General features: G+C 45.4%; 2 protein-coding genes across 2 annotated transcripts in view; both read left to right on the top strand.

The window, feature by feature from the left end:
* Positions 1 to 13132: 13132 nt before the first annotated feature.
* LOC307118006 (E3 ubiquitin-protein ligase TRIM39-like) overlaps positions 13133 to 27944 on the top strand; it is a gene marked incomplete at both ends in the record, with an annotated part of 88584 nt that continues 73772 nt past the window's right edge. The window contains 2 exons of the mRNA XM_079803299.1: positions 13133 to 13426; positions 26090 to 26350. Of these exons, the coding sequence (XP_079659425.1) occupies positions 13133 to 13426; positions 26090 to 26350 (555 nt within the window). The remainder of the gene's footprint in view (positions 13427 to 26089; positions 26351 to 27944) is intronic.
* On the top strand, positions 13464 to 18383 carry LOC307117655 (E3 ubiquitin-protein ligase TRIM39-like). Its single transcript, XM_079802636.1, has 6 exons — positions 13464 to 13687; positions 15158 to 15253; positions 15387 to 15620; positions 15707 to 15845; positions 17071 to 17097; positions 17223 to 18383. The coding sequence occupies exons 2-6, from the start codon at positions 15194 to 15196 to the stop codon at positions 17801 to 17803; spliced, it is 1041 nt and encodes a 346-aa protein (XP_079658762.1). The 5' UTR covers positions 13464 to 13687; positions 15158 to 15193; the 3' UTR covers positions 17804 to 18383.

Raw genomic sequence — 27944 nt, 5'->3', positions numbered from 1 at the left:
TGGACTATGCAACGCGATACCCGGAAGCAGTTCCGCTCCGCACTATTTCGGCGAAAAGTGTTGCGAGCGCACTGTTTTCCCTAATCTCCCGGGTGGGAATCCCGAAAGAGATTCTCACCGATCAGGGCACGGCGTTCATGTCACGAACGATTCGCGCCAGCGTCTATCACCCACAAACAGATGGTCTGGTGGAACGATTTAATCGCACATTGAAATCCATGATTCGTAAGGACGTTCACGAGGACACCAAAAATTGGGATAAGTGGCTAGAGCCTCTGTTGTTCGCTGTCCGCGAGGTCCCGCAAGCCTCCACGGGGTTTTCCCCCTTTGAGCTTCTCTATGGGCGCCAGCCTCGGGGGGTGCTGGATGTCCTTAGGGAGACTTGGGAGGACGGACCTTCCGCAAGTAAAAATGAAATTCAGTATGTCCTGGACCTGAGAACAAAACTCCACACTTTGGGGCGGCTATCAATGGAGAATTTGTTACAGGCTCAGGACAGACAAAGACAGCTGTACAACAGAGGGGCTAGACTTCATCAATTTGCACCGGGAGATAAAGTTCTTGTATTACTCCCCACATCCAGTTCTAAATTACTCGCAAAATGGCAAGGGCCCTTTGTGGTCACACGGCGAGTTGGGGACCTCAACTATGAGGTGGTGCGCTCAGATAGGGAGGGAGCACGTCAAATATACCACCTCAACCTTCTAAAAAAATGGTCTCAGGCGGAGTCAGTGATGCTTGCGACGGTGGTGAGTGGAGAGGATGATCTCGGGCCAGAAGCGATTAAAAAATCTCAATCCCTCGCTCTGGCCCCAGGCGGGGATCACCTCTCACCGTCGCAGCTCGCTGACGTCAAAGCATTACAAGCAGAGTTTGCTGACGTGTTCTCGCCCCTGCCTGGTCGCACAGACCTTATTCAACACCATGTTGAGACAGAGCCGGGCGTGGTGGTTCGCAGCCGGCCATACCGTTTACCTGAACACAAGAAAAAGGTAGTTCAGGATGAATTAGAGGCTATGCTGGATATGGGGGTAATAGAAGAGTCCAGCAGTGATTGGGCGAGCCCGATAGTTTTGGTTCCAAAACCTGACGGCTTGGTCCGCTTCTGCGTGGACTATAGGAAAGTAAACGCGGTGTCGAAATTTGATGCGTACCCAATGCCGAGGGTGGACGAATTGCTTGATCGGCTAGGGACCGCTCGCTTTTATTCGACACTGGACTTAACCAAGGGATATTGGCAGATCCCCTTGTCTCCAATGTCCAAAGAAAAAAACGCTTTCACCACGCCGTTTGGGTTACACCAATTTGTCACCCTTCCTTTCGGCTTGTTCGGGGCTCCCGCAACCTTCCAGCGTCTGATGGACAGGATTCTCCGGCCGCATGCTGCGTATGCCGCTGCGTACTTGGATGATATCATCATCTACAGTGCGGACTGGCAGCGGCATATGCAGCACCTGCGCGCTGTCCTGAAGTCGCTGAGAAGGGCGGGGCTCACGGCCAACCCGAAGAAGTGTGCGATTGGGCGGGTGGAGGTAAGATATCTGGGCTTCCACTTGGGACATGGGCAGGTGCGTCCCCAAATTGACAAGACCGCAGCGGTTGCGACCTGTCCAAGGCCCAAGACCAAAAAGGAGGTTAGACAGTTCCTGGGGCTAGCGGGATATTACAGAAGGTTTGTGCCTAATTATTCGGACCTCGCTATCCCGCTGACTGATCTAACTAAAAAGGAAGTACCGGATACAGTTCAGTGGACGGAGCGGTGCCAGCAGGCTTTCACCCAGATAAAGGCTGCTCTGTGTGGTGGGCCGCTCCTACAAGCTCCTAATTTCTCTCTCCCTTTTTCCCTACAGACCGACGCCTCGGACAGGGGGCTGGGCGCGGTCCTGTCCCAGGAGGTGGAGGGTGAAGAGCGGCCGGTGCTGTACATCAGTCGCAAGCTCTCTAAGAGAGAGACGATGTACAACACCATTGAAAAAGAGTGCTTGGCCATCAGGTGGGCCGTTCTCACCCTCCGTTATTACCTCCTGGGGCGGGAGTTCACCCTCTGTTCGGACCACGCCCCCTTGCAGTGGCTCCACCGCATGAAGGATACCAACGCCCGGATCACCCGTTGGTATCTAGCTTTACAGCCTTTTAAATTCAAGGTGGTCCACAGGCCGGGTGCTCAGATGGCTGTGGCTGACTTCCTCTCCAGGAGGGGGGGGGGGGGGACGGGGGGCTGCAGGCCGGACGGCTCCCCGGCCTGGTGCGGGCGGTGGGGGTATGTGGCGGAGGGGGCGTGGTTTTGCGAAGTCTGTAGCGGGAGAGAGAGAGCGAGGAGACGAGCGGTGAGTAAATAGGTCAAGTGCAGATCATTAACACCTGTGTCTCGTTGCAGTAATTGGCGTGGAGAGACCGCATTTAAGCCGCTGTCGGGAGTGAGAGAGAGAGAGAGATCTGGACTGGGACTGCCTGCCGGAGAGAGAGTGTAGAGCTTCTTGGAGAAACTGAAACTGAGTGCATTTTATCTGAGTATTTTGATTGTTCTGAACGCCCTCGTGCGTGCTTTATGTTTATAACGATTCTGAGTAATAAAGTGAGTGCAGTCCCAGTCAAGCCGACCCCGTCTTCTTCCTTCCCACACCCCCACAGCCGAACCTACATTAAACTGACATTTCAGTGTTTCATTAGACTTATGTCTCATGTTTGTGAGACAAGTATTCACTAAGCTATAGGTCATTTTCTGAAGACTATCTGAATGAACGTCTTTGACAGAGAGGCTGCAGATGTTTGTTTTCTTTATCTTGCAAAAAGCACAACTATTTGTTTTTATTGTGACAGTACACAAAAAAATAGAAGCTTAACATATTATAATGTTGTATAACACTTGCCTGAATGATAAACAATGACAGAGTTATTTCAGTCTCTTTGGCACTGATAAGAAAAAAAGCGACTGCAGACTCGAGAGGGTTAAAAACGAGTCAAGTGAGCAATAAACACTTGATGTGGTGTTGTCCCGCACAAATGAGCCAAGATCCGGGAGTAATATGTTATTCTCAGATCAAGTGTGCTCCTTATAATTCATAATAATGTCAGACTGATCTCTAGCCTATTTTAGTTATGTACTTGTATCGCATTAGAAACGTCTCGGTTACGTATGTAACCCTCGTTCCCTGAAGGAGGGAACGGAGACGTACGTCGGAACTGACCGACGAATTGGGATCTGATCTCAGAGACCAATCTACTTCGAGTGTATTAAAAACGAGCCAATGGAGATTGGCATGCGATCCACGCATTCCACGCACCGCCCCGCAGCGCGGGTATAAATAAGGAAGTGGAATGCTTGATCATTCCTTTTTTCTGCTGAGGAGCCGAACTACTGACTCGGCCCCCTAGCGGAAGCACAGCACCTGGCGACGGGACGTACGTCTCCGTTCCCTCCTTCAGGGAACGAGGGTTACATACGTAACCGAGACGTTCCCTTTCAGTCGGTCACGTTCGACGTACGTCGGAACTGACCGACGAATTGGGATCCCTACCAAAACGCCAGGGCGCTGGCCCTTCCAGCGTCCTGCTTGAGCGCACTGGACCGTCTTAGATGGTACGGAAGTCAGGGCTCCAAGCAGGGAGGTCAGTCACTGCTGTTTCTGCAAGACCCACTCAGTGTGACTATTGGATAACGCTGGGAAAGCGTGCCCGTCTCGGGAGATGGTACGCTGCGGAGCCACGTCCTTCAGTAGAAGGCTAGGTGGCAGAATACACATAAGGACTAACCTGGCAGGCTAGTGCAACATATGGCAGTCTCTGGGGTGGTTCCAGCCTGGTCCCAGGGGGGAAAGAACACGCCCAGAGACGACAGAGCGGGCTCTGTCGAGGGAAAGACACGGGGCTAGCCGAGTAGGGTAGCTGGAACCGTGGAAGAATACACATATGGGGTAGCCGTGAGGGGACCGCTACATATGGAACCCAGCCTACACACACGTTTCACAAGCATACGGGTGCAGGCCTGGCGTCAGACGGCCGCAACATCTGGCACCGCAGGGGTGACGGAGGAGCTCGACAGGGTTAGCCGTTTCCGGGGAACACAACTGGAGAAAAATAGACGCACGTATCCGGCCCAGAGGGCGGGAGTGGCGTTGCAAGCCGACACTTAGAACGGGCACTTAGCGCTACTGGCCACTGGGGGCGAGGATGCGGGAAGATACCGGCTCTACACGGAGGCTATAGAATCTAGCGAACGTGTTAGGTGTCGCCCAGCCCGCAGCTCTACAAATATCTGTCAGCGAGGCGCCTTGAGCCAGCGCCCAGGAAGAAGCAACACTCCTTGTTGAGTGTGCTCGCAACCCGAACGGGCAAGGCACGTCTTGGGACTGGTAAGCCAAGACGATAGCATCCACTATCCAGTGGGCTAACCTCTGCTTGGAGACAGCCTTTCCCTTCTGCTGGCCTCCGTAACAGACAAAGAGTTGCTCTGAGGTCCGAAAGCTTTGAGTCCGGTCGACGTAAGCGCGGAGAGCGCGGACGGGACAACACAAAGCCTGGGCTGGGTCTGCCTCCTCCGAGGGCAGCGCTTGCAGGTTCACTACCTGGTCCCGGAAGGGAGTGGTAGGAACCTTGGGCACGTATCCAGGCCGGGGTCTCAGGACAACGTGAGAGTTGGCCAGCCCGAATTCTAGGCACGATTCATTGACCGAAAGTGCATGCAGGTCCCCTACCCTCTTGATGGAGGCCAATGCCGTCAGAAGCACTGTCTTCATTGACAGGATTTTAAACTCCACAGACTGCAAAGGCTCAAAGGGAGGGCTCTGAAGTGCTCTGAGCACTAGAGCTAAGTCCCAAGAGGGTAACGAGTTTGGACGAGGAGGATTTAGCCTCCTCGCACCTCTGAGGAACCTGACGATTAAGTCGTGCTTTCCTACGGACTTACCTTCGACTACGTCGTGATACGCCGCTATTGCTGCGACGTACACTTTGAGGGTGGAGGGAGACAGCCTTCGCTCCAGCCCATCTTGCAGGAAAGAAAGCACGACACTAACCGAACACCTTCGGGGGTCTTCCCGGTGGGAAGAGCACCATTCAATGAACAGGTTCCACTTCAAAGCGTAGAGGCGCCTCGTAGAGGGGGCTCTAGCAGAAGAGATGGTGTCCACCACTGCCTGTGGTAGACCACCTAGAACCTCCGCGTCCCGTCCAGGGACCAGACATGGAGACATGGATTTCCAGAGGTCTGGACGCGGGTGCCATAGAGTGCCCCGTCCCTGAGAAAGAAGGTCCCTCCTCAGGGGGATCGGCCAAGGAGGGGCTGTCGCGAGGAGAGTTAGTTCTGGGAACCAGGTCCGGTTGGGCCAGTAGGGCGCAACTAACAAGACCTGCTCCTCGTCCTCCCTGACCTTGCACAGGGTCTGTGCAAGAAGGCTCACTGGGGGAAACGCATATTTGCGCAGGTCCCGGGGCCAGCTGTGCGCCAGTGCATCCGTGCCGAGGGTGCCCCCGGTCAGGGAATAGTACCACTGGCAATGAGTCGAGTCCGGAGAGGCAAACAGGTCTACCTGTGCGGCTCCGAAGAGGTCCCATATCAGCTGGACCGCCTGGGGATGGAGTCGCCACTCCCCCGGAGGTGTCGACTGGCGAGAGAGCTCGTCGGCTGTCTGGTTCAGCGCACCTGGGATGTGAATGGCACGAAGCGACCTCAGATGCTTCTGACTCCAAAGGAGAAGGTGCCGGGCGAGTTGGAACATGCAACGGGAGCGTAGACCACCCTGACGGTTGATGTACGCAACGGCCGCAGTGCTGTCCGTACGGACCAGTACATGCTTGCCACGTAGCGGCCCCTTGAGGCGGCGCAGTGCCAAGTGTACCGCTAACAACTCGAGGCAATTGATATGCCAATGCAATTGAGGTCCCGTCCACAGACCTGAAACTGCATGCCCGTTGTACGTGGCCCCCCAGCCCGTGGAGGAGGCATCCGTGAAGAGCACAGCATGCCTGGACACTTGTTCTAAGGGCACCCCGGCCCGGAGAAACGAAGCGTCGGACCATGGGCTGAAAGTTTGGCGGCAGTAAGGAGTCACTGGGACCCGGTACTGGCCGCTCTGCCACGCCCATCTCGGGACTCGGCCATGGAGCCAGTGTTGAAGCGGTCTCATATGAAGCAATCCGAGCGGCGTTACCGCGGCTGCAGATGCCATATGCCCCAGGAGCCTCTGAAAAAATTTCAGTGGGACCGCTGTCCTGTTCTTGAATGAATTCAAGCAGTTCAACACCGACCGGACCCGCTCTTCCGTGAGGCGCGCAGTCTGGCTGACCGAATCCAGCTCCATACCGAGATAAGAGATCCTCTGCGTGGGACAGAGTTTGCCCTTCTCTCGGTTGACCCGAAGGCCCAACAGGCTGAGGTGACTGAGCACCATGTCCCTGTGTTCGCACAACTGCTCCCGAGACTGGGCGAGTATAAGCCAGCCGTCGAGATAGTTGAGGATGCGAACGCCGTGTTCTCTGAGCGGAACAATGGCTGCCTCTGCGACTTTCGTGAAGACGCGATGCGACAGGGACAGCCCGAAGGGCAAGACTTTGTACTGATATGCCTTCCCCTCGAACGCAAAACGTAGGAACGGTCTGTGTCGAGGAAGGATAGAGACATGAAAGTACGCGTCCTTCAGGTCGATCGCTGCGAACCAATCTTGGGGACGGATGCATTCGAAAATGTGTTTCTGCGTTAGCATCCGGAACGGGAGCTTGTGCAGGGCCCGATTCAGGATACGCAGGTCCAAGATTGGCCGTAACCCACCCCCTTTCTTGGGTACAATGAAGTAGGGGCTGTAGAACTCCGCCTTCATATCGGCTGGAGGAACCGGCTCGACCGCGTCCTTCGCCAGTAGGACATCGATCTCTGACCGCTGCTCCGCACGGAGGTGAAGAGGATGCCCCTGTACTTGGGAGGCCGGCGAGCGAACTGAATCGCGTAGCCGAGTCTGATGGTACGGATGAGCCAGCGAGACGGCCTGGGGAGCTGAAGCCAAGCCCCCAGAGACCGTACAAGCGGGACCAACGGCACCACAGACGTACCTGGGGTGGGGCAGCGAAGTGGAATAGACAGACCTGACTCGGGAGGCCCGGAGGCGGCCCGGAGTGTTGTCTGAATATTCCAGGGTGGGGCAGAGTGTGGGTGAGAAGGCCCGGGGGCGTTCTCAGTGCCCACACTGCTGCCCCCTGGCGAGGGGGAGAGGGGAGGAAAGGAGTGGCAAGGCCCGGGGGCGTCGCGCACTGCCAACCTGGCCCTCTTGGGGCCCAGGGAAAATAGAAACTGCTCTTTTATTGAGAATGTGGGTACCGCTGGACTCCGGAGAGCCAGCGGCAGAGATGTTAGACCAGTCAAAGCCCCCCGGTCCTCCTCCGGGGGGTGGGAGAAGAATGCGGACATCATCTCCCTCAGAGCAGCTCCCGTCTTCCCTGGGCTGCCCGTCTCAGGGCCGCTTCCCCTTGCGCTTGCCGGCTGGTTTAGCGGGGCCCTGAGCCTCCCTTACGTCCGGCACCCTGCTTTCCCGGTGGAGGCTGCTGCTTGGGTTTCGCAGGGGCGGAGGCGGACGCAGGGGGACGCCCTCGGCGACGAGCAGGCGGAGGTGCTGCCGACGACGACTGGGTGGAGGCAGCAGCGGGTCGTCGGGGCAGGATGTTTTTGATGGCCTCCGTCTGCTTCTGGGCCACCGAGAACTGCTGGGCGAAGCTCTCGATGGCGTCGCCGAAGAGGCCGGCCTGACAGACAGGGGCGTTGAGAAACCGGACCTTGTCGGAATCACGCATGTCTGCCAGGTTCAGCCACAGGTGGCGTTCCTGGACCACTAGTGTGGACATCGCCCGACCCAGGGAGCGTGCAGTGACTTTCATCACCCGGAGAGCAAGGTCAGTCGCCGCACGCAGTTCCTGCATAACACCCTGGTCGGAACTACCCTCGTGCAATTCCTTTAGCGCTTTGGCCTGGTGGACCTGCAGGAGCGCCATGGCATGCAGAGATGATGCGGCTTCCCCGCAGGCGGTGTAAGCCCTGCCCGTGAGACCGGACGAGAACTTACAACGCCCGGGAGGGGAGACGCGGGGCACCCCGCCAGTCCGCAGTGGTCTTGGGACACAGTTGCATTGCCCCAGACCGCTCGACTGGGGGGATTCCCACGTAGCCCTTAGCCGCACCACCATCGAGGGTAGTGAGGACGGAGGAGTCAGTCGACCGTGAGCGAGCGTTGTAAGGCGCTACCCACGATTTCGTGATCTCCTGATGCACTTCCGGGAAGAAAGGAACCGGGGCGGGGCGCTGAGAACCAGCACGGGCCGTCCCGAGAAACCAATCGTCCAACCGTGAGGGTTCGGGACACGGTGGAGGGTTCCACTCGAGCCCGACACTCGCGGCGGCCCGGGAAAGCATAGCCGTAAGCTCTGGGTCGGACTCGGGCAACGCTGTCACACCCGAAGGGGGCAGCGCAGCCGAATCTTCATCCTCAGAGCCCATTAGCTCGTCCCCCGATGCTGCAATCGACAGCATGTCCTCAGCCGGAGCCCCAAAAGAAACGCCTGGGACCTCCCGGGGGAGGCCAGCGCGCTCTTCTGGAAGCTCCACCGGCGCAGCGGAGGGGGGAGGGGCACGAGGAGCCATTTGACCCGTCGGGGAAGCCCTCACAGTAACCCTCAGGTCCCCACCAAGGCCATCAGCCAAAGTAGCAGCCCTCTGCTTTGCAGCGGGAGGACCACTAGATCGGGGGATGCGCAATGGTGCTCCGCCTCTTTCGAGGTAATGGAGTCTGGACCGTAAAACTGCGATGGTCATGTTCCCGCAATGGGAACATGAGTCATTCACGAACGCAGCCTCAGCGTGCTGAACGCCCAAACACGTGAGACAACGAACGTGACCGTCAGCTGGGGACAAGATATCGACCGCATCCAGAAACACACGGTTTGAATGACATCTTGAAAAAGACGCAGGGTCAAACCGTGTTGCTCTTTTAGAAAGGAAACTGCTCTTTTACGTGCTGAAGCACTCAGGGAGATGACCGCGGCACCACACAGTACAAAGGTGCAAGCCTGTGTGTGCACTCAGAATAGGAAACGCCCAGCGAACCAACAGCTGATCTCCGTCTGAAGCGGCACTCGCTGACGCGCCGTCACACCCGCACTGGAAGCAGCAGATCCTCTCACGAGACTCGTTGAAACACTCTTCGTAGAAACAGGAAACATTCACTGTTCGGCTCCGAAGTAGAAAGCAATGATCAAGCATTCCACTTCCTTATTTATACCCGCGCTGCGGGGCGGTGCCTGGAATGCGTGGATCGCATGCCAATCTCCATTGGCTCGTTTTTAATACACTCGAAGTAGATTGGTCTCTGAGATCAGATCCCAATTCGTCGGTCAGTTCCGACGTACGTCGAACGTGACCGACTGAAAGGGAACCTCTCTTTTACTGGAGAAATATTTTATTAGTATTTCTCTCCTTCAACTTATCCACAGGATTTGTGTGCACCATCTACCACGAATAAAAATGTAATTATTAATTTCTCTTGCCATTGCTGAATGTAGGTTAAAGTTGTATTGTCTGTGCATTATAGTGAAGACAACAATGAAAATGTGTATGCATGTATACCTATGAAAGATGACAGAAGCTAAGGAGGCCCCATTCTGCAGATCCCGGTCCTTCTCCAAACTCTTGCCACACTGATGGCACGTGAATGGCTCTAGCGAGAATTATCATATACAAACTAAAGGATTCCTTTGCTAGCTGTTCCAGAGCTGTTGGGACTAGATGAAGGCCGCAATATACAATATAATTAGCAGGCTCACTGTATTTTTTCAACTCCAAACATACAATTATTTATTATAATCTTTATGGGTGTTTATAAGACAAAACACAAACAAAGAAATGAACATTCATTTGTTTAAATTTCAGGGTTTTGAAGGGGAAATACACAAGTTACCCCACAAGTTAGACTAGTTTACAAGAAGTGTAAGAATGTAGCAGTTGAAGTGCTGTCATACCAGTGGTTGTGTAGCCTAGAGTTGTTCGTTGTTAAAGAACTGAATTGGAAAGCAGCACAAAAGTTCACACAGTCCATGAGCTGTGGATATCAAAATACAATGAAATATGTGTGGTTTACATGCCACTTGGTAAATAAATATTTTGCTAGAACATACTGTACAGCTACTTTTGCTACTGTACAACTACAAAGGCTACATTCAGAACGTCCATCAAAATACGTTTTTTGTGCATATCCAATTGAAATCTGATCAGATTTAGCAAGTGTGAATGGCAAAAAAAAAAAAATCACATGAATTGTGATTTTCACAAATCTGTTTCAAGCGACATTCATATGAGGTTTCTGGAAATCCATTTCAGTCTGACCGCTCGACTGTAACAGTTGTGTACATCTCACAGGTTTTTCTTACAGCTCATGTTTCCAGAAGAATGGAGATTCCATCCTCCAAGTGGTCCAGCCAATCTAGAGTCGATTAGGGGATGCACAGGTAGACCTGTTTGCCTCTCAGCAGTCCTCCTACTGCCAGCTGTTCTATTCCCTGATCGAGGGGACTTTCAGCACGGATGCACTGGCACGCAGCTGGCCTTGGGGCCTTAGCAAGTATGCATTTTCTCCAGTGAGCCTGCTTGCACAGAAACTGCAAGGTCAAGGAGGATGAGAAGCAGGTCTTGATCAGGTGGTTGTGCCTTACTCGCCTCAGGGAAAATCACACAAACCAGGGGTATGCGGGCAAATTAATCGATGGCCCATGGCAGGTGGTTTCGGGGACGTTGTGCCCCCTAGATGATTTTTGGGGAATACTGTTGAATAAACTACAGCTGGACTTCACCAACTGGATCCCACCAGTGATCTATTAGACAGGGCCCCTATATGCAGAGGACAGTTCATCCTCCATAGTCTCCGAAATTTGAATGGGAATAACTCCACGACTAAACCGCCTAGAGGCGTCAGACTTGGGTCAAAGTAAGGTCTCAAGGGGCCCTCTCCAACGCACCCTGGCCAGAGCTTCTACTGCTGAGGTACCAATGGCACGTCCATAACCCAAGAGTATGGAGCCACAACTTGGCTTGGCTTTGGAGTTATACCCAGTCAAAACCCCATCTTTGACTGGGCATAACTCCAAAGCCAAGCCAAGTATCTTGGAAAGCAAGCTGAGTTGGAGCTCCAAACTTCAGACATGGGGACGTACCCATGGGGCTCGCATCACCCCAGAGTAAGAGCTTGTTTCCTTAGATACAACCTGTGATTTATTCGACAGGGACCCTTGTAAGCAGTCCATGGACAGTTATTTTTTAGGCTTATGCTGCATAATTAATAGCTGTAATGTACATCATTGTGTTGTATATCATTGTGTTGTATTGTGTCCCCAGTGTGGTGTACTGTAGGTTTTACCACATAAAACCACTTTAATTATGAAATATGACCCATTAATGGATCATCCACAGACAGCCTACAGGACCTCTGTCGGATAAGTTACAGGCGGTACTACTTCACCATATGTGATGAAGCTTCATAAAATCGAACGGAAAGTTTTTCGAAAATTAATCTGCTCCAAAAAACAGTCCACAACAGCATTCCACCTGTGATCTATTCAACAGGGCACCTGTAAGCATTTCGTGGACAGTTACATTTTAGGCTAATGATGCATAATTAATGCATCATTAGCTGTAATGTACATCATTGTGTTGTATTGTGCCCCCTGTGTGGTGTATAGTAGGTTTTACCACTTTTACCACTGAACTGATATGCAGAAGGTTGCTGGTTTTATCCCAGCAGTCGACACAACCAGTATGTCCTTGAGCAAAATACTTTACTCCATGTTGCTCCAGGGTGGATTGTCCCTGTAATAAGTGCACTTTAAGTCGCTTTGGGTAAAAGCGTCTGCCAAATGCATAAATGTAAGAAATGCTTGAAACTGTTCCATATTCACGATTGTGGGGGTGGAGCTATGACATCACAGCTGCTGAGAAAATAAATAAATCAGATGAACTGGATGCTTCTTCAAATAACTTTAGTCAGCCACACGGAAACTAGTGATCACATCTGACATTCACTCAATGGTAAGTGATGGAGATGTAAGAGCTTGTTCAGCAGTTTTAAACTCTGGAATACTATCAGATTGTTAATGAGCATGTCATTTAACTGGTTGTAAATTGATATTTTCTGTCATGTCACACAACTTCAGAAACAGAAAGAACTGCCTTTTCTTGTTGTGTTGTCTTTCATATACATAAAGAACTTATACTGTATGATCAGTTTTATATTAAGACAGGCTCTCCAGGAGAGATAATATTTTTTCTCTCAATGGGACAGAAATGAATATCAAGTACTTTGATTTTGATATAAACAGTGGTTACTAGTTTAACTTGTAGTAAATTATAATTAGCAGGATCACTATTATTTCAACTCCAAACATAAAATGATCCATTTTTTTTTTAGGGGTGGCTTACTGGCTTTATGAGTGTTCGTATGACATAAAACATGAACAAGGATATAAACATGAATTTAAGCTTTCTGAAAGAGAAATACACAAGTTACCCCATAAGTTAGACCAGTTGACATGACTGAAACTGAAACTAATCGGTCATGATTGATGCATCACTTTAACAACTAACAACTCCAGGCTACGCAACCACAGGTATGACAGCACTTCAGCAGCTGAATTGTTATCATTCTTGTAAACTGGTTTAACTAGTAGGGTAACTTGTGTATTTCCCCTTCAGAAACCTGAAATTTAAGTAAGTTTATGGTCATGTTCTTGTTCATGTTTTATGTCATACAAACACCTATAAAACCAACAAAATAAGATAATCTTATGTTTGGAGTTCAAAAAATACAACTCCAAACATAATTGGAACTTAATTGAAAAGCAGCACACAAGAGTTCACACAGTCCCAGACACTTTTCTTAACTATTGCTGCATGAGCCATATATGTCAAAAGCAGCAGATTTTGTGAAATATGTGTGATTTACATGCCACTTGGGAAATAAATATTTTGTCAGAATATACTGTACATCTACTTTTGAAGGGCCTTCAGTTGAGAAATACTTAAAATATTTAAGTTCACCTTACTATTGTCAAAATCCCTCTATTCAGCCGTGTAGATGATATATTGTCATTACTTATCTTTTCAGTCATGGCATCCTCCAGTGGTCCAGCACTAAATGAGGAGCTCCTGTGCTCCATCTGTCTGGAAGTGTTCACTGATCCAGTCACCACTCCATGTGGACACAACTTCTGCAGATCCTGCCTGAGCAAGTGCTGGACGGACACACAGACCTGCTTCTGTCCACTCTGTAAAGACACATTCAGCAGAAGACCTGATCTCAAGATTAATACAACACTCAGAGAGGTTGTGCAACACTTTAAGGAGAAGCTCAATCTAGGAGAATCTGAGGTGTTCTGTGACGCCTGTGGTGAAAGAAAGCAGAAAGCTGTGAAGACCTGCCTTACGTGTCAAAGCTCTTACTGTGACTCTCATCTGGAGCCTCATCTCAGTGTCCCACGTCTAAAGAAACACAAACTCATCAATGCTGTGGAAAATCTAGAGGATTACATATGCCAGAAACACGAGAGACCTCTGGAGCTGTTCTGCAGAGATGATCAGACGTGTGTGTGTCTGTTCTGCACTGAAGGAGAACACAGGACTCACAACACTGTTCCTATAGAGGAGGAGAGTCGAGAGAAGAAGGTAAAGAAATACAAACACCCTGTGAAATGAAGTTTTTCTGTATGTTGACACACTCAAAGCTAATAGCCTTTCATTTTATCTGATTTTGTCAATGTTTCAGAATACAACATGTTGCTATCAAAACTATCAGACATTGACTAAAATATACAAAATAACGTTTTATTAACAAAGTTCGGGAGTAACATGTATATAGAACCTGTTCTATTGAAGGGCAGACCTGTTAAAAGACATTAACCGCTGCCTCCACATTATGTTTTTTGCCTCGAAATTGAATTATGACAGGCTTCCCCGCCGCCCTAGTAGGCAGTCTTCTTGGGCAGTTGCGCTATAAACTGCTCCAGTACCACCTGGTCAACGATGTGGTCCACGCCCTCTCTGTCGACCACCAGCCATCGGCGCCACGTGCCCTGGAGCTGTTGAGCCATCACAAAAGGCCGGCCGCTCTCCCCCAGATCCAGCGACCTAAATCGCTGCCGGGTGTGAGGCCGATTCGCTGGAGGATGGCTTTCTTTAGGTCTTGGTAGACCAGGACGTTCTGGACCAGAAGTTGCTTGGCCGCTATCTGCGCCTCCCCGGTCAGTAGGGGAATTAAACGGTAGATTATTATTCTCACTGGTCTGCCAAAGGCGGCTTACCCATCTGATCACTGTGAATACTGAACTCCTGTCAGATGCTGTTAGAGCTTTCCCGGCAAAAAACGCCAAATCTAACTGATCAACTGCTGATGGTGCCAACCCGTCCAATCGCCATGAGTATTGAACTCTCGTCAGATGCTGTTGAGAGCCCTCCAAGTCGAAATGGCCTGATTTCAACTGTTGGCGGGGATTACCTGTCCGATTGGCGTGAGAATTGAACTCCCGTTGGACACTACGAGAGCACTCCCAGTCGAAAATAGCCAAACTTTTCCCTCCTTACTGCCATTGGGGGCTTACCCGTACGATCACTGCGAATATTGAACTCCCGTTGGATGACGTGAAAGCCCTTTCAAGCAAATGGCTAAATTCTATCCTCATTTGCCGTGAGAGCCGAAAAAATGTATTCTCAGCCTGTTTTCCTGGCTGGGGCTTTCCCATCCGATCTCCATGAGTATTGAACTCCTGTCAGATGCTGTGAGAGCCTCCTGGTCGAGCCGCTAATCTCCATCTCCATTCGGCATCCATCAGGGCTAAACTGTAGTATTGAACTCCCATCGGAAGCTGCGAGAACCGTTCTGGTCCAGAAATCAACCCCCTCCCTGCTAACGCAACACCAACAGCCTTGTACTTAGCAAATTTTGGGGGGGATTAGTACGGTTTCTCGGCTGATGTTCTTTGTTCATTTTGCCTCTTTTTGAGTACTCTGGGTTTGGGCCAAATTTTTTATTTTGGAGCCCTCCCCTCGGACAGCACACCGAATACACATTTGTTTTATTCTATCTGATTGTTTGCAAGTGTCAGACTTTGTCTAAAATGTGTTTTTCTCTGTATGTAGAATCAGCTGGTTCAGACACAGACAGACGTTCATCAGATGATCCAGGACAGAATGAAGAATATTCTACAGATCCAACACTCAGTAGAGCTGAGAAAAGTGAGAGGAAGTTAAAATAATGCAAAATGAATAAAGATCTGCTTAATAGAGGGTGCTGAATGAAATAGATTTTAAAAAAATTAAATGTAATGAGGCCAGTAGATGAAGAGTTTCTTGCTAATTGATCTCATAGAGAAACACAGAGGAAGAGAAATCCTCCAGTGTTGAGCTCTTCACTGATCTGATCCGCTCCATTGAGAGATGTCAGTCTGAGCAGCTGAAGATGATGGAGGAACAGCAGAAAGCAGCAGAGAAACAGGCTGAAGTTCTCATTAAAGAGCTGGAGCAGGAAATCACTGAGCTGAAGAGGAGAAACACTGAGCTGGAGCAGCTCTCACACACTGACGATCATCTCAAACTCCTACAGGTCTGTCAACATCTGTCTCATCAGTGAGAATTATACATTATAAAACTCTCTCAATGCTGACAGATTTTTCCTCTCTTCTGCTGTAGATTTACCCATCCATTTGCAGTCCTATAAGCACCAAGAAATGGACTGAAATCAATATTGACGCTAGAATGAATGTGCACACACTCAATAAAGCTCTAATTCAACTGAAGGGGACATTAGATGGCAAACTCAGGCGAACTGGTAAGTGTCCTGTTTTTACATTACAGTTAAAATACACAGAAATAAACACTATACATTTACAAATATCAGTGTTTTGAGAGTTTAACTATACAAATTAAACCTTTTTAGCATGAAATTGCTAGCTTTCTGTTGTAAGTGTATTACCATAAACACACTTTTTACTAACACACAACAACAACACACTTAAAGGGATAGTTCACCCAAAAATGAAAATTAGCCCATACTTTACTCACCCTCAAGTCATCCTAGGTGTATATGACATTCTTCTTTCAGACGAATACAATCAGAGTTATATTACAAAAGTCCAGGCTAATCCAAGCATTAGAATTTGATTCATAGGTTGCCTGTTTTTGAAGTCCATAAAAAGTGCATCTGCCCGTCATATAACTGCTCCACGCGACTCTGGGGTGTTAGTAAAGGCCTTCTGAAGCAAATCGATGCGTTTGTGTAAGAAAAATATCCATATTTAAAACTTTATCAAGTAAACTTTCGACCGGCCGCCTGGAGCAGTTATATGACGGGCAGATGCACTTTTCATGGACTTCAAAAACAGAGCAACTATGAATCAAATTCTAATGCTTGGATTAGCCTGGACTTTTGTAATATAACTCTGATTGTATTTGTCTGAAAGAAGAATGTCATATACACCTAGGATGACTTGAGGGTGAGGAAATCATGGGGTCATTTTCAGTTTTGGGTGAACTATCCCTTTAAGGCTCTTTTACAGTTGAAGTGATGAGCAAAATCAACAAACAAACAAACCAACCCAAACTATACAATACAAAACTGACTTTCCTACCAAACAAGGAGAAATAAAATACTATACATTTCTTTGCTAACTAAATGAAAAAATGTGTTGCATATTCCACCCACCTCCTACAGCTTCCCAAAACGTTGATTATATATTTGCAATATAAAAAAATACAAAAATGCACACATGAACACAGTTAACAAATAGTTAGAATCAATCAAAAAGTAAAAAATAAAATAAAAGAATAATATTTCCCTCATTGTTATTCTTGTATCAGTCTTCTAATTACTCCTATCATATCTCTTGAGCCACACCGATCATGATTAACCACACTTGATCAATCGTGTAAAAGGTGGAGAGACAGTAAAGAGAGAAAAACAAATACAAAGGACAACCACAGCAAGAACACTTCAAAAAAATTATGTAATTAGTTCTCTTTTATTCATAATTATTTCCTGTTATTTATGTCCACAGTTTTAAAGACGCTTCGGCAGTATGGAGGTAATGTGTGGATGTGCTTCACTGCTTTACGTTTACACTGTGTCAGCCATAATTATACTCTGTATTATATATTATACATGAAAATCTTTATATTTTACATATTCATATTCTCTGATCTTTCTCAGTGACTGTGTTTCCTGATGAAGATACAGTTAATCCAAATCTTTCCCTGCCTGACTATAGACAAGGAATAGAATATAGTCACGTTAGGAGTAACCGCCCAGACATTCCAAAGAGATTTGACAAATGCCCGTATGTCCTGGGAGAAGAGGGATACAACTCAGGCAGATTTTACTATGAGATGAAAGTGTATGGATGTGTGGAGTGGGATTTCGGAGTGGCCAGAGAATCCATTAACAGGAAGGGACAGATCACACTGAGTCCAGAGAATGGATTCTGGACTATGATTCACAGGGAAAATGCACATGTTGCCTGTGACAATCCCAAAATCTCTTTTTATCTTAGCGTAAAGCCAGAGGTAATAGGTGTGTTTGTGGATTATGAGGAGGGTCTGGTCTCTTTTTATGACGTGGTCTCCTGCTCTCATATCTACTCTTTCACTGGTCAGACTTTCAGAGGAAAACTCTTTCCAATCTTTGGCCACAATGATAAAGATAAAAACTCAGGCCCAATGTACATCTATGATATAGGTAGCTATGTATATGAATGGCCAACCCAATATAATATACATCAACTTGAAAAATAATAATTTTGTGACTAAGAATCTGAGAACATTAAATATATGTGCTATATTAAATATATAGTGTCTTAGAAATTAGAACACAAAAATCATTTTTCGTTTCTTTGTCATGTAGCTTTGTAAATTAAGAATAATTACAGATGGTAAAAATGCTCCATTAATGAATTTCTGCATGCCTCTGGAAATGTTAAAATAGTCAAAGTGAAATTACATGCAATAATATTGCAGAATAATCTACAGTACAGGGATCTAATCAGAAAAGAGAAATGTGTATAACCCTCTTTGAACATTATTGTTAAGAGTTCTTTTGATTGTTTGATTTATTGGATATGCATTCATTATTTTTATTTGAAATAATTTTGATGAATTATGTGTTGCATATACTCCTTTTTATGGCATACAAAATGTGACTGGATTGATCATATGAACGTTTACTTCTTGGTTTTTGATAATCCAGCTTGGGCATTTCCGGTTTAGCTGTCATTCTGTACTCTTTGTACAAAACCATCAATGCTTGACTTTTTAATGTTGTATTTATATTTGAATGCAGTTATCACATAAAAGGAATAAAATAAATATAACCATTATATATTTGTGGCACTATGTTTTTTTATATTCTTTTTTTATTTTATATTCATTATATATTTGTGGCATTGTAGTTTTCTTTAAATCTTGATTAAATCCAAATGATCGCACATATAACATAGCCTATCATATATTCTAGCGTTGCTAACTTAACATTTCAGCCATTCATCATCAAACTAAAATGCAGTCAACCAAACACAGAAGTTACACTGCTCAATTAATGGTCCCAAACAAACACATTTCCACGCATGTGAAGGATGCTGTTATACGTGTAGCGTGGATACTGGAACACAAGTGAAATACAAAGCCTTGTTTAATGAATAATAGTTGAGCAACCAACCGTTACATGGTAAATATAGAAACATATTTGGATTTTGCCGAATGAGAGACGTGAGCCTAATGCCGTACTGTGTCACTTTAAATAAATTAATTTTGGCTTGATGTTTGTATGCTGTTTAGCCTATAATAAATGCCACTATAGCCTAATTTGTGTTTTATTTTATAGTTGAAGATATAATTTAGATCTTATTTTTCATTCTTGTTCTGTTCTGAATACGAGTGAGGGGGAAATGGCCTATGCTATAGTGTTTATAATGTTTGAAAATGTTTCGTTTTATTTACCGGTAAATTAATATGCATATACATTAATGTAATTGTTTGCAATTACGAGGCTAACTGGTATTTTTCATGAGATTACTTTCTCTTCTTAGCCCGGTTACATTTCTCCACGTCATTAACTCTAGGGAAAAAAAAACTGATTTTTTGGGGGCGTGATACTTAAATGACGATTGTTTTCACCAAATTTATTAACGTACGATTATTCGTACGATGGGTTTGGCGGCATACAAATGTTTCATGGATCGCAATTGAACCCTGTCGTAAGATGATTTCTATGCTCGGACCTGCGCTCGTTTCTACATTAAATTGATAAATGAGGACAAGTGCATTTTTCCAGCACTTCAAATGTTATTTTTTAATGTGATGACCCAAAACATTATTTGTTCATCCTCCTGAGATAGTCCCTATTTGTAAAACCGAACGTTTCAAGATGATTCACACATTTTGCCTTTGCATAAATATTAAACATAAAATCACTAGGTTTAAAAATAAATGTTGTCAAGGTAAAGTATGAAGTACTCACAAATTTGATGCTGTTAATGCTTCCTCAGGACATTGAAGATACCAAATGACATTTGACCGTAAGTTTTCCAGCAGGCTTTTATTCTTAAGAATGTACCCTGCATATGTACGGTATAATGATGAATTGATAATGGTCAATCTTTAAATAGTAATTCACTTATATTAAAGCAGTTTTCACTTTCTCCCACAACATTTTGTATTCTAGGGTTGATTGTAGATTAAAAACTATTTTGGAAACTTTTTACCATGCCGTCATCATTTACTTTTGCTTTTCACAAATTGTTCATGAGCATCTCCTCACATAAGAACAGTCAGACAGGATATGAATAAAACATATGGGATCTTGAATGTGGGAATGAAAGTTCAGTGTAGATGACTCTTCAATATAGTGGATATTCTTCAAGAGAAGCGAGAGCATTAGAAGCTTCACAATGACAGTGTTTTTGCCTTTGGTTTGAGCTCAATATCAGTGAATGCGTGCACCTGAGTGAGCTGACGGCAGTCCATCGATGCCAGGACCTTCTGAGAGCCGGAGACGGTGGGAACAAACTTCTCCATCAGTGTAACCGTCGCAAGCTTCTCCACATCACTGACACACAGAAAGACAATATCAACTCTCTGGAAGCTGTTCACTCTTTAAATATCATATTTAATGCAGTACAATCTATGTTTCTGAACCAATCTAAAGTGCATGAACACGTCACAGCTGAAATTAAACTGCTGTTAAACACTGAAAGTCTTACCCATACAGGATCTTTCTGACGCTCTGCATTCCCAATCCCTCTATACGGAACAAAACGTTCTTCAACACTTGTGACAGCGGGTTCAGGAACGGGATCTTGACTGTCAACTCTTTCCCCAGCACAGCGTCCTCTAGAGGCTGAAACAGCACAAACACAATCAATGATGGAGAGTTTCTTTATGATGAACTGAATCCAAATACGACGCCTTTAGATGTTTCACCAGGTTGAGCATCAGCACTAAACGCAATGGATTCTCACACGTGACATAACCCAACACACCGTGACAGATCGAATGTGCAAAATAGAGAATCAGATTTAAAGAGAATAAACTGAGTCTGTTCCTCTTATAGTCTGGACTGTGTGGGGGAAACCGGAGCACCCGGAGGAAACACACGCTGACACGAGGAGATGTTTCGTGTTTCTTGAGCACCAAATCAGTTCTGAAGGATCTTGAGACACTAGAGAGTATGTAAGACTGGAAGCTTAAGCTGCTCTTTTAAACCAATAATCAGAACAAAAGGCAGATGGAGGACGACGTGTTTAATTCAGATATATAATATAATATCAGATATTCAATATAACTAATTTGTCCGCATTAGAATCGTTGTGGTTCATATAAAGTGCTGTGCAAAAGTCTTAGACACAGTATAGGCCAGTTCTTTATATCTTTTGCTGTAGTGTGTCAGTAGGAAATATCAGTTTACATTTCCAAACATTTCTTTTGCCATTAATTATAATAATCCAGTGAGATTTGTGTCTGACAACAGACGGTATGATCTGATCTCACCATCATCGAGTGTTTCTGTGATTACATGAAGAAACTGAGACAGACTAAATCCAGAAGAACTGCGACAAAGTCTCCAAGACGCTTGAAGAAACCGACCTGCCACCGGCTGACTGCTCCTTCCATCAGTTTGATCTTGTCCTCTAATTTCCAAAGTCATGAGGAAACCTTGGGGAACATCGTCTTGTTACTTCTCTCCAGGTTTGTGTGAGTTGGCTACTTGTTACAGAAACTGTAAACTTTAGAGCGCAGGCAGTTCCAGCAGCGGCATCTCTAAATCCTTTACAACATCTATATCCTGCTGGATTCTCTTGTGTCCTTTTGCAGGCATGAGCTGAACACACCCATCACTTTCTGTCTGTTAGGACCCAAGATTGTCTTTCCCCTGTATTTCAGCTGAATACACAGACGCTGGAATAATCGTAACTCTTGCACCTGTATCTAGTTTAAAGGTGATCCGTTCTTTATTCACCAGTATTTTCTCTTGTCACATTTTCTCTTGGTTTAAGGTCTGGATCGCTCCCAAGAAAGCTGACTCACATGAGCTGTTGACTATTGCTTCTGGTCTTTGAGCTGACCGGCATAATATCCTTTCTGTCAGCATCTTCAGCTTTCTGGTTCTCTGTCTGGACACGTTTTCCACGAGTGCGGAGGACTTTTCCCACATCTCTTACAGGATTCCCTGTGTTTTATTTTCTGAGCTGTATTATAAGTGCTGTGCGCTCTCTGATCTGTCCTCTCTGCGATGCCATTTTTGCTTTAGACAAACTCTTTGTCATGACTCCATCGACGTTCACTTCTTTCACTTCAGACTTATCTCTTATTGAATTTTCCCCCAGGCAGTCCAGAGCACAAGGGCTCGTTTAATCCATGTCTAAAATGTATTTTAAAGCCACGTCATTAAAATCAACCCGGTGACATAGTTCAATGAAGTCCTGGACATAATCCTCCAGGAGACGATTCCCCTGGCGTAAACACAGGATCAACAAACATGACATCAACAAGAACATAAACCTGGACTTGATTTAACACTCACCAAACAGCGGGTTACACAAACAATACTAGACAAAGACACATGGCAAACATGAGGGATTAAATACACAGAGACTAATGACTAACAAGACACACCTGTGAACAATCAAGACAATGAACCTATGACAGAACTGAACTGAGAACCCACATGACTAAATCTACCAATACCAATACCTTCTTTCTTTGCAGATAGTCAAAACTGTTTCTGACACCATGTAACAGAAGGTTAAATCTTAAAAACTCTGAGGTGAGGCATCAGGACAAGCACACTGCTCAGTTACTAAAACATCCATTTATTGTTATTCTCTCCATATACACGTCTTTCTGAACTAGAGCGCCCTCTTTTGTCACAATGGGTTCCTCTACAGTTTCTACACGTCCCACAACGTCCCAAACCATCTAGAATGAAGAAAGATATAAACCCTATATATATTGTAAGTGTGTATATATATTTGACAAACTATGTCAAAAAAACAAAAAGATATACGCTTCATGAATGTCGAGACACTCGTACAGTTCCTGAAACTGAAAACCTTTTATATTCCCGGGGCTGGTTATATGAAATAATTTATGTATTTTTGATAATGTGATGGTCACATAAACTTTTTCTTGGAAACGTTTTACCGTGCCTTCATCAAGCTTTTGTGTAAAATTCTGCAAAAGTGTGAATATATGTTTTACTTGTATGCTTTTAGGACAGGCTACATAAAATGCTTGTTATGAAATTATCCTTAACAGCATTTATGTGCTACACCTGCCCTTTTCAAAATGTACCAAATTAAGTACTAAAATACACTCACCTAAAGGATTATTAGGAACACCTGTTCAGTTTCTCATTAATGCAAGTATCTACTCAACCAATCACATGGCAGTTGCTTCAATGCATTTAGGGGTGTGGTCCTGGTCAAGATAATCTCCTGAACTCCACACTGAATGTCAGAATGGGAAAGAAAGGTGATTTAAGCAATTTTGGTTGTTGGTGCCAGACGGGCCGGTCTGAGTATTTCACAATCTGCTCAGTTACTGAGATTTTTACGCACAACCATTTCTAGGGTTTACAAAGAATGGTGTGAAAAGGGAAAAACATCCAGTATGCGACAGTCCTGTGGGAGAAAATGCCTTGTTGATGCTAGAGGTCAGAGGAGAAGAAGAGCAACTTTGACTGAAATAACCACTCGTTACAGCAAAGCATTTGTGAAGCCACAACACGCACAACCTTGAGGCGGATGGGCTACAACAGCAGAAGACCCCACCGGGTACCACTCATCTACACTACAAATAGGAAAAAGAGGCTACAATTTGCACAAGCTCACCAAAATTGGACAGTTGAAGACTGGAAAAATGTTGCCTGGTCTGATGAGTCTGGATTTCTGTTGAGACATTCAGATGGTAGAGTCAGAATTTGGCGTAAACAGAATGAGAACATGGATCCATCATGCCTTGTTACCACTGTGCAGGCTGGTGGTGGTGGTGTAATGGTGTGGGGGATGTTTTCTTGGCACACTTTAGGCCCCTTAGTGCCAATTTGGGCATCGTTTAAATGCCACGGCCTACCTGAGCATTGTTTCTGACCATGTCTATCCCTTTATGACCACCATGTCCCCATCCTCTGATGGCTACTTCAAGCAAGATAATGCACCGTCACAAAGCTTGAATCATTTCAAATTGGTTTCTTGAACATGACAATGAGTTCACTGTACTAAAAGGGCCGCCACAGTTACCAGATCTCAACCCAATAGAGCATTATTGGGATGTGGTGGAACGGGAGCTTCGTCTCCTGGATGTGCATCCCACAAATCTCCATCAACTGCAAGATGCTATCCTATCAATATGGGCCAACATTTCTAAAGAATGCTTTCAGTACCTTGTTGAATCTATGCCACGTAGAATTAAGGGAGTTCTGAAGTCAAAAGGGTGTGAAAGTATTAGTATGGTGTTCCTAACAATCATTTAGGTGAGTGTAATTTTTACATTAAAACTGATAACTTGATATTTGCCAATAATCAAGGCACTAAACATAACATGCATTAGAAAGTACTCAGCAGGGACGCATTAGGATCTAATCAATATTCATGAAGGGGCGGAGCTACTGAGTGACATCACTGCAGGTGAGTGAAAGACTTCAGTGAAGGTGAAACTATAACAGATCAACTGAAGCTTCTTCAGACACACACGTCTTTATTCACACACACTGAAACTAGTGATCACCACTGATATTCACTCAGGTAAGTGATGGATATGTAAGAGCTTTTAGAGGTTTTACACTCTAAAATAGAATCAGTAAAGTTTGATATCTTAAAAACTACAGTTACAATTATCAATACATTAAATTACATGTAGTGTTTAGATGTATTTATCTGTGGTGTGAAATATTTTCTGGGGTTACTGCATAAAAAATAACAATTTCACCCTATTTTGTGTTGTCTTTATTTAGAAAGAACTTTGCGTTATGATAATGTTGTTGTAAAGACTTCTTACATACTCGAGACACACATTCACATCTAGTTTTTCTTTTAGCACAGATATGACAATCAAGTACTTTGACTCAAACTTTTTGACTTTGACTCAGCGTTTATTAGTTTGTCTTTTTATATCTGGGCTCAGTGAAATATTTAAACTCCAAACATAAAAATATATATTTTTTTGTTTTGCTACCTTTACCAGTTTATGAGACTAAACATGAGCACAAATATGAATGACATGACTCAGTTTTTTTGAAAAGGTAAAATACAATTGAAATAAACTTGACACAAGTTAAACTAGTTTAGATTGAATAGGGCACAGCATGGCTAAAGGCACACCTTAAGAAAAATGTGCTTTCACGACTCCCATAGTGTATGACTGCAGAACAAATATGTGTTTGTATTGAACATTGATGGAGCAACAGATTTTGTGTGAAAATAAATCCTAAAAGTGGTTTTGTTTACAAATCTTATAAATATATGAGGTGGTGAGAGGGACCTTTTACCCCACAGACACGGAAACCAGCACAGGGCAAAAGACACAAAGTATTTACACAAATACTTTAGCTGTGTTTTAATAATGTCCAAGTTAATACACACTCAAAACAATCACTTTAGCAAAGTTTGCACTATTTTTGGTTTATTTTGATAAATAAAATATTTTTTTGTTCAATAAATATACTGTCATTAAAATATTCATTTTAAAAATACAGAATTATTTTAAAAAAAGTAAAGATTGCATTAAATAGACGAAAGCATTAAATGTGACCCCATAAATCCCATAATAATTATATAAAGCTTAACAGTAGTAACAAATGCCATACTTTTACACAATCTTCTGTTAAAACTGTTACTTTAATTACCTTAAACAAAATACCTTTTTCTCAAAATATAGACATTCATTTTATCGATTCTACATAAATCTTCAACATTTTAAAATACATAAAATATTAGTTGATGTTAATGCAGAATCAGCTTTGTGTTGCTGTCAGCGATCACGTAAAGGATCAACCACGTTTTATGCCATCTAGTAGTTTAAAAGAGAATGAAGTCAAATGCGCCTTTAACTCTGGTGTGCCTTTAACGCTGTTGTATCCTACTAGGAATTTACTCTCCACACCTGTGGTGGTAGTTGTTGAATAACTGTAGTCAGCCAAACTCATATCAGCCAGCAATATTTTAGTGCACCTTATAAGTATTATCCACACACATTGTTCAATTATGTACTGTAGATTATATTTTGTCATTACTTATCTTTTCAGTCATGGCGTCCTCCAGTGATCCAGCCCTAAATGAGGAGCTCAGGTGCTCCATCTGTCTGGTCACTGATCCAGTCACCACTCCATGTGGACACAACTTCTGCAGAACCTGCCTGAGCAAGTGCTGGACGGACACACAGACCTGCTTCTGTCCACTCTGTAAAGAAACATTCAGCAGAAGACCTGATCTCAAGATTAATACAACACTCAGAGAGGTTGCGCAACACTTTAAGAAGCCAAATCAAGAACCTGGGGTGTTCTGTGACATATGTGATGAAAGAAAGCAGAAAGCTGTGAAGTCCTGCCTGATGTGTCAAAGCTCTTACTGTGAGACTCATCTGGAGCCTCATCTCAGAGTCCCACGTCTAAAGAAACACAAACTCATCAGTGCTGTGGAAAATCTGGAGGATTACATATGCCAGAAACACGAGAGACCTCTGGAGCTGTTCTGCAGAGATGATCAGACGTGTGTGTGTCTGTCCTGCACTGAAGGAGAACACAGGACTCACAACACTGTTCCTATAGAGGAGGAGAGTCGAGAGAAGAAGGTAAAGAGTTACAGACAAAACATCTCATGAAATGCTTCCCATGTATTGACGTTGGTGTAGGTCATATTGATGTGCTTGTCACTTTTTTATATATATAAATCAGCTAAAAGTTAATTGTCAATTTTTAAGAATGCAACATTTGTTCTTTAAAGCTGACAGACAAAGATGGACTAAAAGAATTTGTCACGAGGTGACAATTCCAACTTTCAAGGTGGAACTAATGTTCGCCGCGATTGCCTCCCGCCGGACCAATAACAAGGGAACACCGGGCTAGTTCCGGGTTAGCGAAAAATCCCTGCGAATGGGGTGATCAGCGGAAATCGCCGGCAGCTGTGCACGTTGGGAGACGTTGCCATTAGGGTAGGATAAAAGGAGAGAGGATGCATCAAAGTGGGGCTGGTTTTGGGGGCTGTGAATCTCGGAGGAAGGGTGAGCTTTGGAGAAGAGGAAGTGGGGCTGGCAAAACGGGCATGGCATTGTGAGTTTGGGAGAAGAGCACGTCGACTCAACCAGAAGGAGGAAATCGTTGGACAATAAGATCGTTTGTGAGAGACAGTGAGTAGTCCAATCGGTCTCCATCCCCTCTCTCTTGTCTATGGGACTTTCTGACGTGAATGCCAGGTCAGACAATGGGCGACGGCCATTTATATATGTATTTCCTACTGAGTGTTGAATTGCAGTGATGAAGTGATGTGATGCACTGTGTTGTTGTGTGAAGTGTGAACTTAAACCCGCCGGACGTCCACTACTTACCTGAGTTTTCTGTCATGTTCTACGATGTAGGAAGAGGCTAACACTGATGTACTCCACAGATATTTGAGTGTACTATCTGACAGCCCATTGTGAAGAGGGACACATAGGTGAATGCTTAACCGACTGCTTTGCAGTAAAACCCTTCAGCCGTAAGCTCTCTGTCTGTCATTGTTGAGGAAGAGGATAACGTGCCTGTGTACTCACCTGTCTGCTTTGCAGTGAACTTTTCCCGTTGCAAGCTCTGTGTCTGCCAGTTCTTCAAGAGAAATTTGTACCCGAATACTCACCTTACTGCTTTGCAGTGAAGCCCTCCAGCCTGAACTTCTCCTGTTGTAAGCTCTGTGTCTGCCAGTCCTTCAAGAGGAATTCATACCTGAACACTCATCTAACTGCTTTGCAACGAAGCCCTCCAGCCGTAAGTTCTCTGTCTGTCATTTCTGAGGAAGAGGATTACGTACCTGTGTATTCACCTGTCTGCTTTGCAGTGAACTTTTCCCGTTGCAAGCTCTGTGTCTGCCAGTTCTTCAAGAGGAATTCATACCCGAATATTCACCTGACTGCTTTGCAGTGAAGCCCTCCAGCCGTAAGTTCTCTATCTGTCATTCCTGAGGAAGAGGATTACTTACCTGTGTATTCACCGGTCTGCTCTGCAGTGAACTCTCCCCGTTGCAAGCTCTGTGTCTGCCAGTACTTCAAGAGGAATTCATACCTGAATACTCACCTGACTGCTTTGCAGTGAAGCCCTCCGGCCAAGAAGAGGAGTACGTACCCGAAATCCGTACCCTAACTGTTCCATCACAGTCCCTCTGGTCGTAAGCCCCGACTCATCTCTCCGATTGGA

Source organism: Gobio gobio (assembly GCF_949357685.1).
Source record: "Gobio gobio genome assembly, chromosome: 21".
In the NCBI taxonomy this organism is placed as follows: Eukaryota; Metazoa; Chordata; class Actinopteri; order Cypriniformes; family Gobionidae; genus Gobio; species Gobio gobio.
This window is presented reverse-complemented; position numbering and strand designations above follow the sequence as displayed.

Bases quoted from the DNA above. Each gene is read 5' to 3' on its own strand.
- LOC307117655 (XM_079802636.1), top strand. From the start codon at position 15,194: ATGATCCAGGACAGAATGAAGAATATTCTACAGATCCAACACTCAGTA. The intron at 15,846-17,070 runs GTAAGTGTCCTG...TTATGTCCACAG, and splicing joins TGGCAAACTCAGGCGAACTG to TTTTAAAGACGCTTCGGCAG. The intron at 17,098-17,222 runs GTAATGTGTGGA...GATCTTTCTCAG, and splicing joins GACGCTTCGGCAGTATGGAG to TGACTGTGTTTCCTGATGAA.